At 45.7% G+C, this 19,255-nt stretch overlaps 1 protein-coding gene across 2 annotated transcripts in view; it reads right to left on the reverse strand.

The window, feature by feature from the left end:
* Positions 1-19,255, reverse strand: part of LOC106750601 (teneurin-m) — a 233,186-nt gene that overhangs the window by 22,924 nt on the left and 191,007 nt on the right. For both annotated transcript variants that reach the window (XM_014631053.1, XM_014631051.1), the window contains exon 2: positions 6,345-6,527. In XM_014631053.1, the coding sequence (XP_014486539.1) occupies positions 6,345-6,527 (183 nt within the window). The remainder of the gene's footprint in view (positions 1-6,344; positions 6,528-19,255) is intronic.

Here is a 19,255-nt window from a genome sequence, read left to right on the forward strand (position 1 = left end):
GCCCCGAAATCCGATGATTATGCCATTTAGGCAGATATCCGTGATTACGGTGATTTCGGGGATGCTCCACGCTCCCCGCGGGGTAGTGCATCGCTTTTATTTTTCCTCGGGTTGCTTAGGCGCACGAGACGCGACCCTTGTCGCTCGGGATCGGATTAGAGGGGAATATTTGCTAATCGGCGGTTCGCCGGCGAGAATTCGCTCTAATTGGCGGCCAGCCCGGTGATTTACCATCGATGATGCGCGCTCGCGAGGAGTACTCCCCGTGCGAAGAATCGCACCGTGATCGTGATCGAAGTCGAGAGTATCACGTAGCGTTGAAACCGCGCCTTGGGTACTGCCTCGATGTCGCTCGAGTAACGAGATTTTCGAAATTTTTTTTTCCCTACGTCGTGTCATGCGCAACACCTATTGTTACGGAGAATTGAATATAAATATTTGGTGAAAGTTATAACGAAGTAATTGAAAGATTGTTGCGTTTACATTTTTTTTTCTCTCGCAGCGTCGGTGAAACATTTCCGTGGCGCGTAAAATTTTTAACCGGAAGAGCAACTGACCTATTCGGACCTCTATTGCACCATGACAAAAAAAAGAAGGAAAATAAATAAATGTCCGTAGAGTAAGATCATCGAAAGGTGAATATTTTCCGAGATATCTTATCCCGATACTTTTCAAGATATGGGATATCTCATAAAGTATTCTCTTTTCGATAACACCAATTTAACACTTTTCTACGCAGGATGACAGGTGAAATCGATCGCTGTAAGCAAACATAGAAATCTGTCTAAAAATCCGTTGTATTTTGTAAACGCATCAATGCACCGAGATGCAATGATTAATATCAGTAATCGAATTCTCTCATATTATTACGTACAAAAATATTGAGGTGACATTATCGGTGAGTGAATGCTTTATGAAATATTTCATATCTTGTACAGAAAAATATCAGGATAAAAGATAAAATATCTCGAGAAGTATTCACTTTTCGATGATCTTACTTAGGTACTTTTATACGCAGAATAAATACAGAGAAATTAGTTTGTGTTAAAAAAAAAAAAAGAAACTATATGATTACATTTAATAAAACAAAGATGACCTTCGGATTTTTGTAATTGCAGTAAAATATTTGCAGGCTTACCACAAAACTAAAATTTCGACTCGGGTTTGTTCAAAGCTATTGCGAATTTAACAATAGTGCTCCGGATGTTATTATCGCCAGGAATATCTTAATTCCTCAATAACACTGTCTCGGATGTTAACGTTCCCAAGTGTATCCTAATTCCTTTTCAAAAGGTGAGCGAAAGAAAAGCGAGTCAACCCGCAGAGAACATCGAAAGAATGCGCTTGCTTTCTTTGTGCGCGCAAAAATCCCTCAGATGGTTTATCTCACAGGATTAGATCAGGATTAGATCAAAATTTTTAATTGTAAGAAAAATAAGCAGATACTTGAGCAAGTCCGAAAAGGGCTCTAACGTGAGTCTGGTGGGCGAGCAAGGCGGCAATGCTAAAAAGGAAGATTCCGGAATTCCATAAACGAAGTTAAGTATTATGCAGGCGGTCATAAGCGTCAGAGTGTGTCATAACTGGCGAGTCAATAAGTTGAAGGATCGTAAATCATCGGCGATGCGGTCGCATGTTTTCGAGAGGACCTTTGAGGCTCCGTTTCACGGTTTGCTTTGGAAAAACGAAAGGTACACACACACATATAACAAACAACTGTGCGCACGCACACAGTGACACATCCCACGAAAAGCCAGTCTCGGGCGTCGTGGAGCGTGGAATTTGAAAAATCTTTACGACGAGCCAAACAAGAAAGGAACTTGTCACCGGGCGCCCGGTGCTTGTGCCGGACACTTTCCGAGTTGCCGGTGAACTGGGGGATACTTTAGACGGGGAAAAGGTTAGATTTCACTGTTGTTTTCTCTGTGTAGTCGATATCACGCGCCGCTGAAGTGCCTCGGAAAATGTCGCCGCAAGGCGCCCTTTTCTTTTCTCAAGTACGTTCAGCGGCGTGGTAAAGGACAACTGAAACCATCGAGGGATGTCCTTCGCCGCGAATTCGAGCGTCTTCATTGACCCCGACATAGAGATCGCCGGTTTGTTTTTACGCGTTTTCCTTCGGCCGGACTCCAACTTTTGTAAAAAACCAAGCATAAATATTCTCTCTCTTCGCTCGTCGTATAAACTTCGATTGAAACTGCGATGAAAAACTGCGGTATCCCCCGATATAATTTAATTCAACGACATTTCGCCGGTGTGCCGTACAAACTCGACGGCGTTTCTGCGATCTCTCTATTGATTCTTCAATTATTTCCCCAGATACCGGAGTGGTTTGAAAATTCTCTCTCGGCCCAGTAAAAAAGTTACCGCTGCCGGCGCGCGGTGTTATTTCATGTTACGATACTTTTAAATTAAATTTTTAATTAATTTGCCTATGCGGGCGTAAGTTTGAAGAACTCGAGGGGAAAGCCGGGTTAGCGATCCGGCCTCTCTGCGGAGCGATTCGGCGACTAAATTTTGAGAATCGTTCGGCTTGTTAGTCAAGTTTGGTCTCGAGGCTGCTCCAACCTCCGACAAGTCCAGACTTTTATTTTCAACTTTTATTTCACGAGAGCTAGCCGCGTTTTCTCACGCGAAACACGCGAGCACCGTCCGGGCTCTATCACGTATACCGTAGCGCTTCGCCAAGATAAAGCCAGAGAGATATCTTTCGTGCTAAGGGGGGCGCACGAAAAGTTCGCGAAAGAAGAACGGTTGATGTGGATGCTGATATGGAGGCTTTCGGGAGATCTTTCAAGAACACCGACGATGAAGCGCGCCGATATCGCAGGGAGGACTTGAAAATTATTGGCGCCTTTCGTTCGACTCCCCCTCTCCTCCCCCGCTGGTTCCCATTGGTTTCTAATGATTACAACGTATACCCTTGTCAAAGATGTCATCCGCCGTCCCTGGCTAAGCCTTCTTTCGACGAGCCGGCGCAAACATCGGTCACATTATCGCACGACACACCCCGCCGGCGGTTACTTTCCAAGATACCTATTCGCGCTGTTACAGGCTGAGGACCTGTTTTTCTTGCCGGAAAGCAAACATCAACGCGATACAGAGAGATACTCCGTTTAAGTCGGCCGCTCCGTTGGGATAGATACTTCGGCAGTCACCCGGCATTATTAAAGCGTCGAAGAGTCTCGCGCGTTCGCGTCTGCACGCAGATAGCGAATCGATCCTACGGGGAGATACGGCGGTACGAGGATAGCTACGAAAAATAGCCTCTTTCATTTTCGTAACGTGAATGGCTGACCAGATAAGAAAAAAGCAGTTTTCTCAGGTCAATATTCCGTCTACTTAATTAAAGTAATGGCGAGCACGGGGAGCTTCCGACAGAAGATGAAAGGGGAAATGTACAGGGTGGTAACGGGAACTATTGCCCACGAATTCTTTTGACCAATCCGTGCGCTTGATAATTTTCTTGATAAAATTATGAAGACCTTGATATAGAGTTCTTTCTTTTTCTTTTTTTTTCGAGCTACGAGCAATTAGATGTAACGAGAGTTTAGAAAATTAAATTTCGTGGGTGTTGAAACGTGATTCATCCTCGCTTTTCTCTCTCTCTCTCTCTCTCTCTCTCTCTCTCTCGATTATATCTGAAAATTTGGGCGCGAAATCTACAGGATTGCGAAGGAAAACTACGTTACTCGAATTTTCGCCTTGTAAAGAGCGACTCGATTTTAAATTGGCCAAAATGTTCGTGGGGAAAGGGGAAAACCGTTTCCCACGTACTCTCGACGGCTGCCGCTCCCGTTTCTCCTTCCCAGTAAATCAGACTTAACACGTTCCCTGCCGCGTGGGGCGTATACGCCCCACGCTGAACTTTCCGTTCAAGCCATTTGGTATTATCATTGTAAAATGAAGAATTTTTTAAAAATTGAATATGCAGTCGATTACGGGCATCTTAGTACTACTGTTCATGCCTTCATTTAATCGTGGGGCGTATACGCCCCACGCGGCGTGGTGGGCAATTTTGTTTCGCCGTGACTTGTTTTCTGCATTCCTCGCACTGCGATCAGTCATTTATTCGCGTGTCGTTGATACAATACGTACTACTTTACTGAAGCTGGGATTGATTTATAGTTCAGTGTGTTAAACGAAGGAAATACGGTACGTACATATTATTTAAGTGTTATAAGTTCGGATATTTTGCATTAACAAAAGGTTGCAATTTTTCCCGCCTTTTCTTCTTCAAACCTTTTCCAAATTTTACAATAATTACTCCTTATAAGCAGATATGGCCTCACACAGCAACAGTATTTCTAGTGATGATTCTGACGTGCCACTCGCAGAAATTTTAACAAAACGCCCTAGGATTGCACGAGGAAACCTTTCTGAATATTCTTCAGACAGTTCAGATGAAATCATACCTTTTCATCGCCTTTTTCCACGCAGCACTCGCATTTTATCCAGTAGTGAAGACGAAAATACTGAACCTTCTATAAACAATATGACTACTTCGCATATAGATTGGGGTGATCCCATCGGAAACCAACCGCGCCTTACGCCTTTCGTTGGTACACCTGGTTTCAAAACATGCAATCAAACTTACGAAAAACCGGAAGATATTTATTTTTTGTTTATGAGTGATGAATTCTTCGATCTTGTCGTTACAGAAACGAATCGGTATGCGCAACAATGTCTATCTAAACAAACATCGTATCGATTAGATGAATGGATAGCAACAGACAAAAACGAGATAAAACGGTTTTTTGGACTTATTATGTGGATGGGAATTGTAAAACTTCCAGAAATAAGTTTGTATTGGTCTAAAGATCCAGCATATTCGCAGAATCTTCCACCTTCAATAATATCAAGAAATCGGTTTGAACTTTTGCTACGAATGTTGCATTTTAACGACAATGACAAGGAAAATGTAAATGACCGCTTGTATAAAATTAAACCAGTCATTGATATGTTGAATGAAAACTTTGAAAAGTATTTTGAACCAGGCGAAATTGTTTGCGTAGACGAATCTCTGATTCCTTTTCGAGGTCGCATTGTCTTCAGACAATATATAAAACAAAAAAGACATAAATATGGTATCAAATTATTTAAATTATGTTCAGGATCGGGATACACGCTCGCCTTCAAAATTTATTGTGGGAAAAAAATAGATAGAGAGAAAACAACGCCTACCAATGTTGTTCTATCATTGTGCAAAAATATATTTGGTAAAGGCCATACAATATGTACCGATAATTGGTACACAAGTATTGAATTAGCCAAAAAGCTAGTTGCTCAAAACACTCATCTGGTTGGAACAATACGATCAAATCGCCGTGGAATTCCAAAAGACCTACTTTCAAAAAAATTAATGCGATATGAATATATCGCTAAGGAAAGCAATGATGGTTTGACAATACTAAAATGGAAGGACAAGCGTGATGTTCTTCTATTATCAACGAAACACTCTAATGAAACTGTGACTATGCAGAAAAGGGGGAATATTGTTACAAAACCGAAGGTTATTGTGGATTATAATGAAGGGAAGTCTTCTGTAGATATTTCCGATCAAATGGCTTCATATTGCAGTCCTCTACGAAAATCGGTAAAGTGGTATAAAAAAATTGTATTTGAACTTTGCTTGAACACAGCTGTCGTGAATTCATGGGTTATATATAACAGTCTTACAAACCGAAAAATAACAAGCGTCGAATTCCGAAAAACATTAGCAATGAATCTGATGTCGTGTAATAATAATAATAATTCTCCGCGAATTGAACAAAGAAGAAAACGACACGAAATTAAAAAAAAGGAAGGCCACTTTAATTCGATAAGAAGGCGGTGTAAAATTTGTTACGAAAGGAATGTTAAAAAATTTGGTTCCAAATCTGCAAGGAACTGTACTATAAAAGTTGGAACATTCTGTGATAGTTGTGTGGATAAACCACACTTATGTATGGCATGCTTTAACAAAGTTCATCGTAACATCCCTTTGTAATTGCATACAAACTTGAATTTAATTAAAATATTATATTTTGAACTGATGTAGGTATGATAAAAAACTTATATGTGAGGATGCAACTTGCTTAGTAATGTTCATCCAGGTATTTGTTAAATTAATTCCTAGAAAAATAAATTTATTCGTTTGTTGTGTTATGCATGTTAAACTATACAACCTTTCCTTGATAATTATGATTTTTGCGGCATTTTATTTATTGTAAGGCATTCGCTAGAAACAAAATAATACAAGTGTAAAGCGTGGGGCGCATACGCCCCACGCGGCCTGAACGGAAAGTCTTCAAAAAACGGTCCGGCAGGGAACGTGTTAACGATCCCTGTTTGAGCGGACTCACTTGGTATATTGTAGAAGTTACCGGATGGGGTGCGTACGAGACAGGATGGCTCGAGATCGGGATCGCGCTCGTGATCGCTCGCTGCGTGACTTCCTGGCAGTCTTCCGTTGAGCCGGCTCATTGCGGGGTTACGGGGTGGCACATCAGGCGGGCCCCGCGGTGCCGAACTGTCCAACAAACACCCTGCAACAACAATGGAACAAATATGTTTAGTCGCACCTTCGATCGCGCAGGTGCTGTTAACACGGTCGCATTTATGTATTTCGTGATCTACAGTGAAAAAAGTTGACGAGAATTCCTCGAAAAGTTTAAGAATAATGGCATTAGAAATGTAGGAGGATAGGTTTCTTATTATGTTACATTTTGTATGTGTTTTTTATCAGCTCTGTGTACTGGCAAACGAAAATGAAATCAGTGTCGCTGAAGATCGAAGAAGAAAAACGAAGAAACGGAAGAAAAATATTCCAATAATAATAAGAAACCCTTATAATTTCTCTAATGTTAGATCTTTAGCTCTGAAATAGCCATTAAAGATAAATTAAAATTTAATATTTTCTTATTCATGGAGATTTCGCCATCTCTTCAGAAGTAAGAAGATAATCCCTTTCGCACCAACCGTTTTCATCAATAAAGTGATCTGATAAAGTGACGATTGGTCGATTGACTGGTATCGATATAGAACGGTGAACGGTTATAAAAACTACGGGTCCCTTTAAAAGTAGGGACCATTTAAAAAAAGCAGAGTCGGCTGTAGCCGTTAGTAAGAAAAGCGCCGATGCGACACGTCGGCGCGAGGATTCTCCTAGTTCTAGAGCGGCTGGCAGTCTCGAGGCTTATAATGCTCGCACGAGTAATCCAGGACAGGTGGCCCCAGCCTGGGCTTTCATCTGGCGAAGGGTTGAGCCGATCTCACGATTAGGCACGGTTCACACGCGGCGGCGGCCATCATCGCGGCCGTCGGGGGTGGATGTTGGGTGTCGGACGAGAACCGCCACGCGTACATCCGCGCGAGTGATCAGGCATTTTTTTTCCCCCGATCCAAAGCCGACCGAAGTTCGCTCTCGAGCGTTAGCGTAGACGCGAGGCGGTGACACGGATTTGCGGGTGTGTCGCCGATTGAAAAAATCGTCGTGAGATATTAAAAATGAAGAGCCAAACCCGATATCCGGGATATTCGCCTACGTTATTGGCTATTATGCTATTTATTACGACGTAATTCCCGCGAAAACACTGTCGGCGGATTATCAGCAGAATTGGGATATCTAGCGAGCTTTACGGGGCTGAATCGAGCGCTTTTGTTACCCCCAGTGTTTACGCCTTTGTTATTATTATTTTATTGAGAATAGGGAAAAAAATTGTATTACGAAGCATACCGATATATCGATCATGAGGAAGTGTGACCTTTCGAAAATTACTCATGAACCTCGACAGGTCGAATGTGTTTCTAATCATCCATTTATTTAAACAGACGACAGGTAATAATTCGTTAACTGATTCGCTGAGTTTATGTCGATCGATCGCCGCTACCATTCGAGCGGCCGGGCTTCCAGCGCTATATCGGTCAGGTTGAAAAGCCCAAAAGGAGCCGGCATGGGAGTCGGCGAGAAATTCGAGCCGCTTCTTCTGCATCAAGTGCTGGCCAATGAGGCGGATTCCTTCGTACTCTTTTTCCGGCGGTCGTAACGAACGTCGTCTGATATCCCATCGGACGATAAAGGGCGCAACAGGAGGCGGCGGCGTGAGCGGGAGAGAGCAGGGCGGGCAAGGGCAGGAGTGGGAGATGAAAAAAGAGGGCGAGAGAGGAGATAAAAAAAGAAGTTTTATCCCGTGTGCGACGACAAAAGACTTTCTCAATCTCGTCTAATCGCCTGCTCCTCTCCCCTCCGTCTTTCCACCGGTTCGTCGTAGCTACCAACTTCGATTCGTGCTTCGCTTACGCGATCTCCCTCCCGCCCGCCTCCCTAGACTTGGTCCTCAACCAAGAGCACTCGACCCTTTTACGACTGAACTTTCCCAGTTTCGACATTTCGCCTCCGTTTCCCCTCCCCCAAAAAGGAAAGCGCCATTTGGCATTACTACCGATGCTGCGCAATGGTCCATCGACAAAGGTGGAGACACGTAAACTAGTATAATGCTTCGGCGTGAGACGTGGTGTTTCCGTCTCCTTTTTCCCTTCCCTTCCTTCTCTCTTCTCCCCCCCCCCTTTTTTTTGCAAAGTTAAAAGACACTCTCGGGACAAAGCATCCGTCGCGCCGGAGATATGCCTGGAGCGCGCAGACAAATAATAATTAATAGCACGCGCGAGTGAGAACTGTGATTATTACATCGTATAATTGGTGAACAAATTAATATATTGGCGTAATTAATAATAATCATATTCGTAATTCCGACTGTGAAATTCTTTTATTGTAGCCGATGTATTCGCGCCGATTAAACACGAATCCTTATATTGATATTTCCCCCATCGACGGCTATTAAATTTTAATTAATACAACAACGTTCTCTTCAAACTCCACAAACGCGATATGAAACGTTCGCGACGCGCGGTGTGTGCGCGCGTTATGACTCGTGCGGCTGCGCGCATAAACATTTTTACGATTGAGTCGCAACGACGTACCCGCGAGATTCCCTCGATCTTATTACGGAGGGGGAGGAAGAGGGGAGCGTAAAACGTCGAGGATGAGAGGGAAAGTGAGAGCTGCGATAATTTCAGCTAATAGAAATTTCGCGGAAGACACCGGGATCGACCGGGTGTGCTTTGCCGATCGTTTTCTACGTGAACGCCGAAACTTATTAACCCCAGAATATCCGCTCGTTACAGTCGAAGCGTTCGCGCAACTCGAGCGCGCACGCGGTCTATTCATCCTTGCAGAGCCATCGAGGCAGAAGAGTCTGTGGCACGTCGTTATTCTTGCTAATAGATCGGCGGGAGTGGGTATTGTCCCGACAGTTACTTGAAGGATCTCGCGCGCCGTCGTCGTTCCTTTTCTCGTCGTTTTAACAGCTCGAGCGTGTAGAAGGAGCGAGAGACTCACCTTCCTTCACCTCCTCCTCCTCGTCGTCTTCGTCGTCATCGTCTTCCTCGTCGTCGTCGCTTCTCCTCGTCGACGAGAATAAATAAAAACACACCATCGGTGAAGAGGGAGGAGGGGGGATGGAAGAGAAGTTCGAGCAGCAACAAAAGACAGGGCCGATTTCGCGCACCGCTATCCGGTATCCAGGATGAGCATCGCGTCGACAAAAGATGCGCGCACGCGGGTAGGAAGAAGGCATCCGTGAATCGAATTATACTCGCCTGGTTTGCGCGGACTGGGTCCTCCTCCTCGTGAGGGGACCCACTGAGCTTTCGAGGGGTCTCCAAAGAACGTCGTTCAGAGAGGAGCCTGGGCCTGAATGAGTCCTGACCTCGAAGGACCGTTGTCGCGCACACCGGGCCGCGCGTAATGGATGCGCGCCTATTGAGAGCGCACGTCAAAACGCGTAACATAATATCGGGGCCCTTGCGTGCAAGAGCCCATGCCTAATGGAATTTATTAGAGAAGGTACTTCTTTTCTTCGCGAGATCCCAGGTACGAAGCCCGGGGCTTGTTCGCTCGCGCGCCGCCGCTGCGTGGAATCAAGAGATCCTCCAGATCGTCGGATTGTCTCCCGATCATCGGAGGTGTTTCTCCTTTCTTTCCCTCTGGAAGCCGGAGAAGCTAACTTGCTGAGGGGAAACGGTAGCCAACCTCGATGGTAATTGGTAGAGGCGATCGATCGATTACAGCGCGATGGCGATCTCGCCACCTCCTCCCCCCACCCCCCTCCCCTCCGTCAAAGGACTTTTCGTAGTTTTAATCAAGTATCAGAGTCCCATGAATCTCAAAGTAATGGCCTTATCAGAGAGCTGACGAGATTTATTTATCATCCGGCCTGAACCGCATCAAACGAATTCATGAATTCAACGCTCACGTATGCATGCATGTATGGATATTCTTCGGTATGTGGAAAATATTGTTTAGTGGAGAAGCGAGACGGAAAATGCAATCACTTTTTTTGTAATTAATTCGATGATGTAAATGAAGTATAATGTGAAATTAAATAACACGCGATGTTGCGGACTGCTACGGCTTTCCGTCGATATAGTTTTGTTTGCGTACTTTCGTTCTCGATGAAAGACAAATCGTTATTTTTCCGCCGGGAAGCTACGATCCCGTGTGTGAAACCCGTTCACGGATAAAACGCCGTATAAAGTAACACCGTAGCAATATCTACAGAGATTCAGGAGGGGAGGAGTGAACAAACGATTCGGGAGCCTGGTCACGTATTAAAGAGCAGAGTGGACGAATTTTAGGGAGCGGAGCGAAGAAAATGAACAAGGGTTAGTCTCGTGTCTGGATTAGCTTTCGGAGCCGGAACGAATTAATACTATATCGCGCGTCGGATAAAGCTGCACATATTTCCACGTGCCGGCGGCAGTCGTGTAAAAGAGATAGAGCCCTGAGTCTCGCGCGCGCGCGTGTGTGTGTGTGTGTGTGTGTGGGGAGGGTTGTAGTTTCATAAATCCACGACGGCTAGAAAAATGCTCCGCTTATCCGCGGCTTGTGTTTATCTATATCGCGGTGATCCCTTATAATTTTCTTATGTGCTTACGCGGCCGATTGCTATAAAAAAGGGGTATTTACAGCTTATAAACGTGTGCTTTTTCATTAGAAAAAATTTGCGACAGAGATGACAGTATTATCATGTTATTTTAAATACACTTTGAGCCCGGTAACGTTATTTAACGCTAAAAAGATGCACGATTCGTAATAGCTGGATATTACTATTCTCGTCGTAGATATTGACAGACCTGTCAAACGGGGCCGTTCCACCGGACAGATCGAACGTGGAACCTACGAAGTAGATCTCCGTTCTATTCAGGAATTCAACAAACTGGAGGAGGAAAGATCATTCAAACTTACCGAGAATAGGCGAATCTCCGTGAGTTAAAAATAATCGATATGCCGGCCCGTTTATGTGCGTACTCTATTGCCCTCTTTTTCTCTCTCCTTCTCGAATGGAGGAGTTCTTGACAGATCGTTTGAATTATGTCAGACTGTTCGAAAAGGCGTGCGATGCAGCAGAGAAAAATAGAAAGTAAGAGAGAGAGAGGGAGAGAGAGAGAGAGAGAGACTTATAAAAATATTATCGAACGGATATACGCTATTTTGGTTCTTCCATCAGCCGCATCACACACAACGTCGGATATACTCGCAGATCCTCCAAGCTTCTCCTCGGTTCCCGGCGAATCCTAAAGCGGTTGAGTTATCTTGAGTTTACGTACATATACCCCGGGCCGCCTCTTCGTGCTATCCCGGAACTTATGGAAGCCATGCCAGAATTTGTGGAACAACCACTTACTCGGGAATCACTACGCCGCGGTATCGGGTAGCGTTCGCAATTTATCGCAATATCCGGAAGTTTTCGCGGAAATTTTCCGCCGGGCGTTGCATCATCTCCCTCCTGTCCTCCCTTCTACCTCCTTGCCACTCCTCTGCACACTCGTATCAATTTACCATAATTTAATTACGATAAAACGCTTAACTACACACGAGATTAGTCTCATTAAGGATGTTGCGTAAAATGAGGTATTATGTTTCCCCCGTAACCGAAGATCTTTCCTTGATCCGGCGTTACCTCTTAAAATCATGAGAGAGAAAGAAAGAGGGAGAGAGAGAGAGAGAGAGAGTCAACGCGTGTCCGTTTATTATTTATCGCTTCATTCTCGCGTGTTCCCACATTGTATCGATCGGGTTTTTCTTCCTTGTATATTTTTTCTTCTCGTTTATATATTCTCGTATTTCTCACAGCTCTTCGTAGCGGTGAATGTAATTCTTAGGAAACGGAATAAGTACCTTCGTTTATTTATACTCCATTTATATAGGAACGTGACCCGCGCGGCTCTTTCGTTCGCGATTCCGCGTCGTTCCGCGCGACGTTCCGCCAATAATCATTACACCAATCTCCGCGTTTTCATTCCGTGAGCGAATCGAGTCGATCCGTTCGTTTTATCAACGGCTCGGACGCGCGCGACGCCGTCGCATTACGTCTCGTTAGAAGATTTTCGTCGTCGAGTGACCCGAGCGAAGGAAAAGCCCTCTCGAGACCCTCTTTCTCGCTTCCTTCTGGCATCAGAGGAAAATCTTGAAAAATGAAGGGGCGGCCAGGCCGCCGTGGGGAGGGAGAGGGAGAAAGCACGGGTAGGGCGAAACAGTTTTAATTGGAAGCCGGGGGTGAGGAGACGAAGGGCGCGGAGGGTTGCACGGGAGAGTTGCAAGAGAGGGTTGGAAAAGGCGGACGGAATGGATGGAGGGCCCGATAGCGGCGGTTCTTTACCCTAGCGCTCGTTCTACACCCTATGAGCCCCGTCCCTTACCCTCGCGTTACATACATTTTCGCGCGTCCGTACGTAAGTACACGTCCGGGCTGCCCGGAGGTTCCGGGGAACCTGAGGGTGAAAAATGTTTTCGTGGATATCTTTTTCTAATCACAGGCTTTTTTTCGCGAGAGTCGCTGAGTCGCGTGTGCGTGAATACTTTCCAGCACGTGCTGCATGCATTTACATTTCGTACTACGCGCTGTTCCCACTCACAATTCCCTTACCATTGTAATATTCTGTTATTTAATGATGAATCGGAGGAGAGGAGGTAAAGAGGAAGGTGGCATTGGAGGGACGGAGGTTGCTGCGGTTATTGTTCTAATACGATATAATGTAATAGTTACTGTATCATATAAGTGTGTAATAAAAAAAAAATAGAAAAAAGATATTTGGGTTTTCCTCGACACTTTTCGCGGATCGTCGCGGTAGCTCGGAAAAATCAACTTTTAAACGGCGATCCTGCGTTCGGACGAGGTTGCACGTCCGTGTAAGTCCGAATGCACCAACATCTGTACCGTGAAGTCGAGCATCGCATCTCTCGGCGGCCTTAAACCGCGCGGAATGGCGTGGCGGTGGCGGCGGCGGTGGCGGTGGCGGCGCTCGTTTTTCCTACGGACAAAGTGGAAACTCCACGAGGAACGGTACGCGCAGAGAGGGGAAAAAGAGGGAGAGGAAAAAAGGACTTAATTCGTTTCCCATTAGAATTTACGTGGCTCGAAAATAAAGGGAGCAGGATAGACCGAGCGGAGTCGGAGAGCAGCGAGAATTCGTGGAACGCTTTCCCGCCGCCGCTCGACCATTGGATTTTTCACGGCACGCCGGTGTCCTGGAAAATCGAAATTAGCTTTTCCACGGCGGCCAAGTCCGCGGGAGTTAACAGGGACGGAAGTCGAAATAAATGGTAGCTGATAAAAAAAGGGACAGGGAGGAGAGAGAGAGAGAGAGAGAGAGAGAGAGAGAGAGAGAGAGAGAGGGGGAGGGGGAGAAAAAACGACCGCGTGCTACGTTTGTCCCTCTCCTGTACTTTCCCTTTGAAAGATAGAAACTCCGCGTTCCGAAGAAATTTGTGATGAAAACTCGCCTACGAACGCGAGGCGGTTGTACAAAAGGGCGCGCTTTAACTAATAACGTTTCTGCGCTCGCGCCGCCGCACGTATTCACCGCGTTAAAATTGAAATTAGAAATGCTCGTTAGAAACGCGGTATGAAACCGCGTGCACCCTAATGGAATCATATCCACTTAAAAATCCGTCCCGCTAGTTTCAAGCGTTAATAAATTTTCGTCGTCGTAACGTCCGGATAACCGCGCTCAAAATTCCTCGCCAAGTCCGAAAGAGAGAGAGAGAGAGAGAGACGCTTGCGATTCGTTACTTTGGATAAATCTTAATAAATTCCGCGCGAGGTAGTATTCACGGCGGAACTTCCGGGATGATACACGTGTCTTTGCGAACTCGTACGTGTCTCTCTCTGCGAGAACCGTCACGCACGTACATGTAATACGTAAGGGCAGTCGCATTTAAGTACGATGTATCTGGTAGGATCTTTCCTTTTCCTAATATACGGTGCGAAAAGTACGCTGAAAACTTTTCACGTTCGGCGAAAATAAGGAGTTCCGGCCGGAGCGAGGGGAGGTGAAGTGAGAAAATGGGGCGGCTTAATTCGTTTCCCATTAGAATTTATGTGCCGTGCACGCGCCGCCGGTGGAAAAGCCGCCGCTGCCGTCGCTGCCGCGAGTGGATAGTCGCTCTTTACGACCGTAGTCCGGCGTGTCTAGTATGTTCGAGTGGGCCTCCACGAAGCAGCTCGATACGACGACACCCTCGGCGATTCTTTCCTTCGGAAACCGAGAGAGTAAGCCGAGCGTAGCGGGAAACGGAGATCGAAATCAAAGCGTCAGATCGTGTGAATTCGAGTGAACGCTCGATCCTTGAGTCCCCCCCCCCCTTTTTCCCTTTCATGTCGCTGCTCATAGGATATTCCTCACGTTCCTTATAAAAATTGTTATTATTTAAATAGCGCGCGAATCTCACTTTCGCTTCTCTCTCTTTGCGCGAATCATCGGGTCGAATAATATCGAAATGATAACAGCAAATAATCATAGTAGACATTGCAAATTAAAAAAAGTTGACGACACGGATTTTGATTGTACGACAGTTCAAAGTTTAACGAGGAGTCACGATCGAAGTAATTTTCAATCGATAATTCGCTGTTTGTGATATTGCAAAATATGATTTTAATAGGAAGGATTCAGAGAGAGGCGTTATTTTATTATTCATTAAATTTTGCGAATATAAAGTCGACACACACATTAGCTCTGATAAGTAATTAATAAGTAGTGTTAATTAATAATAGCCCATTATTAATGACTTTATATATAAATTTCACGTCCATATCATTAATATAAAAAGTACACGATCGATGCTTTAATCTTTTTTGTTTTTCATGAGATGAGATACGTTGCCGTATCATTAATGTAAGTGCGCGCAATAATTTACGCTGACTTTCAACGTGATAACAATAATAACTTTCTATCGGCCATCACATCCGTTCGCGCGGAAATTCCGCCTCATGGGAGAATATCGATCGAGAGTATCATGGGGGGAACGTCGATCCGGTGTATGAAGCGTCCGTAGACAAAAAGCAGGATGTCGGGAATTGGGGCCGATATAATTGGTACCCTGTTTTTGGCGGATTGCATCGACGAGTCGTAACATGCGGAAAACGTTGTACGCGTTCGCGCCGAGCAGATCGTGCATCGTACGACCGGTTTTCGCTGCCCCTCACGCCAATTAAGGAGCCACACGTGAGTTGGGACTTGAAATTTTTCGGATATCTCTTCCTCGACAGTCCATCCGTATCTCATTACCGGCTTTTCGATTAACCTGAACCTACGCAAATTTCAAGCGCAGGTCGTATTTGCGTAAACATTTCCGCGACCCGAACTTTGAGGACTATCCGAAGAAATCATCTTCATTCGCGAAATATCGAACGTGATCTTTCCGAAACGCCACTTCCCTCTTTCTTTTTCTACATTCCCAGAGCTAATGACAGTTCCCATTCGGTCGCGAAACTCCGAGCAGTTTCGCTCGTCGATCGCGACTTATGGTCACGGTGTTCCCGCGCAGTTAGGCGCGCGGGCAGATATGTCCGTTTGAAAAGTTAATCGGGTCCAGCAACGAGAGCACACCTCCGGGCCGAGTGCAATGGCGAGGCGCAATTTCAAAGTTGCGAGGATCGGCCGGCAACAAAAGTCGCTCGTAAAATTGCCGCAATTTGGCAGCGGGGAAACGCGTTCGGACCGGAGACGCCGCTAACACCCCGAGACTCGCCGCTCGTAAGCCGTTCCCATCGGCAAACTTTCGCGGCCGAGAGTCGGCGGCGGACTTGTACCTCGCCCACGTGTCCACGTTGCCGGCCGTTATCCTCGATCGATGATCGTATTCCGACGATTTCGTGGGCGATCCCGCCGGGTGTAGACGTCATAATATCCGTGGCCGGTCGTGCGAGATGCCGCGTCTCCTCTTGAGAGCTCCGATTCAGATAGCGCGCGGAGACTCGCATGAGGTCTCCTTCGCGTGTGTGCACGCGTTACACGCGTTACACGCCGCGGATAAATCGCCTCGTTGCATCGAAAGGACCTCGCCGGTCCGAGAGAAAGAGAGAGATACGTGGGTGGACACGGATCGGCGATCGTCGCGGATCGGTACCCTTCGTCGTACGAGCAAGTCGCATTATCGTCGTTTCTCCGAGCAAGTAGTCGGGCCGACGCAAAGCCAGAGTGTCGTCGGTACCGGCTCGATTCTGATCCCGAAAGAGAGAGAGAGAAAGGGGGAGAATCGCAGCGTCAACACGGTAACGCGAGAACTATATTACGACTTTATCACGCCGATCCGAGATGCTCGTTTACCTTTGCGAATTTGCGAATAAAAGACTTGAGAGCGAGCAATAATGATAATAATGATGCGAACTCGCGTTTTTATCGTGTCAAAGAATCTTGCTTACTTTGAACCTTTGACCAATGAGTCGCGTACTGATCGATGGAAGAATGATAGGTTAGTGAAAGTCTGATATTCGTTGCCAGAAAGGTGGCCGGAATTAGCAAATCGCGTAAGAAGTTAAGTTTCCTCATACGACAATTTTAACGAAATAAAAATGTTATTTATATTCTCTGCGGACGCTCTAATATCTCGGTCGAAGCATCTTGTATTTTTACTGCCAAAGATGATAGATAATTTCCTTACTAAAATATCCCACCGCTTTTAGCCCGTGGAAACGGTTAGTTTGAATAATGAAAGCGTTCGTGCATTCGGTTAAGTGAGTACAATCTTATTATTAAATCAAAAAGCGACACTTTTCCATAATAACGAGTAGTTATAACGGATTACACACGAGGATATCCAAATGATATTAACGTACTGTTGATTTGACGTACTGTTGAGTTGACGTATTTTTGAATAGTAAACGTACAATGCTGTGTAAATTTAAAATGCGTAAACGTACATTCTACGAATACAAAAGACTTGTTTAACACTCGCATTATATATTTTGCAGTAGCACGAATAAATGCATGATTCTTTAACATGTTTCTTTCTACATTGAAACGAAACTGAGTAAAAGAAGAACGTATTAACACGCTGTCACTCAGCTGGAAAATAAGTATTGAAGACAGGTGCAAATCTGTCAAAGTGTGCTATTTTAGCCGAGGCTTTTCTTACACATTTTTCAGCGCTTTAAATCACATCACTTAACACGATTAGACGTGTTCACTTATAATTTAACACAATTAAACGTTTTAAGTGACGTAACCTAAAGCAACAAGAAACATGTAAAACGAGCTCCAGTGAAATATGTCATTTTTAGACGTTTACGTTTGTGTAAAAATAACACACTTAGATTTGTAGTGCAGTCTTCTAAAAAATATTGATGCGTACTCACATATACCCGTCATATTCCGTCGTTTAATAGATTGCGTGTGCCTGAGAGTGCAAGAAAGGAGCATAAAAATGATAGAACGGGTGAAAAACGGGCCGTACGAGGAGTGAAAACGGAGTGAAATATTTTCGTAAGGCTTGTTATTTTAAAGTAGTTTATATTACCTGTTATCATTGTCACTACAGGGAGGCGTTCTGGGCGCCGAGAAATCGAGCAAAAAATGCCATTTAGAACGTTTCTCCAATATTTCCAAGAATGTCTTTGAACAACGTCGGCTTAGAGGATCGTACTTGTGTCACATTTTGGCTCGCTAACAATAACGCTTCATTTTGGCTAAGTCTCGTTACTAACCACAGAAGTACTGATTCTACATAAAATAGGCGAGGACATCTTTACCGTCGGGCGACGGTATGTCCCGTCCTCTGCTAACGAAACGACCGGTTCGTGAATGAAGAAGGCTCGCGCGATCTCGGGACGGCCGAGCGCAAATGCAGAACGGAGCACGTGCTGCACGTGTAATTACTTTACGTTTTCGCGGAAAGGAAACTTTTTCGGCGGTCCGTGCGATCTGTCAAAGTTTCAAGAAGAGAACGTTTATTCACTTCCTAGGTGTCGTTCATCACGGCAGTCGACAGCACTTTCCCCTTCACCCGTTGCATAATCCCGCGATAACATCGGTCATCGCGGCCTACCGATGTAACGCGCGGAAAATCTTCGCGTAATCAATTAACGCGAACAGCCGTGGGCGTAAACGTATCTCGATAGCACCTACAGCCACATTCCGGACTATCGTTTAATCGACAGGCACGACTCTTAATGGCTACCGCCAATTTTGCGTAATCGAGCAACGCAGCCATGTCTCGGGGCGAAGTTGTTCTCTCTCTCTCTCTCTCTTTCTCGAACCGTATGCAGTGCACGCGCGCGCTAGCGCAACAAACGGCTATTTATTAACCGGCCGTTTAATAGAGTTCAGCTATAATGTTTTACGTTTACCGTAACAGCGGCCGGGCCGTAAAGCGTGCTGCTAACGACCCGGCCATGTATCTCGCGCGGATAGACGAACGTTACCCGCGTTACGTTCGCCGGCTCTTTACGATCGGGCGACACGAGCAATTGGAGATCTACGATCTGTATACGGGTGAGCGTCGATCTCGGCGGGGGGGAGGGGAGGGGGAAGAAAGCGGACGGGAGAGCGCGCGGGATTAATTAGTAACGAACGCAGATGCACGCGAGCCGCGTTAAGTGGCCGCGCTGCGCGTTTACCCCCGGCGCGGTTCTCCCCGACGTCGGCGTTAATCGGCGCAATTAACAGTCGATAGAAATCGACGACGATCCGGCCGATCGCTTTTGCCCCGGCGTTCTATCGCGCCCTACGATCTACGTTCCCTCGACGAGAGAGATCCTACGATCTCTCCTCGGCTATCTCGCGCTCCTGCGCGGTGATATAGCATCCGAGAACGCGGTCCGACTATTAATTACAGGCCGCGGAGGAGGCGAAGTCGTTAGTACACCTACGTAAAGAAAGGAGTGATTTAGGACGCGCCGATTCACCCTCCGCTGCCTCTCTGCCCCCCCCCCCC

Source organism: Dinoponera quadriceps, unplaced genomic scaffold (assembly GCF_001313825.1).
Source record: "Dinoponera quadriceps isolate SergipeBrazil2010 unplaced genomic scaffold, ASM131382v1 scaffold5050, whole genome shotgun sequence".
NCBI lineage: Eukaryota > Metazoa > Arthropoda > Insecta > Hymenoptera > Formicidae > Dinoponera > Dinoponera quadriceps.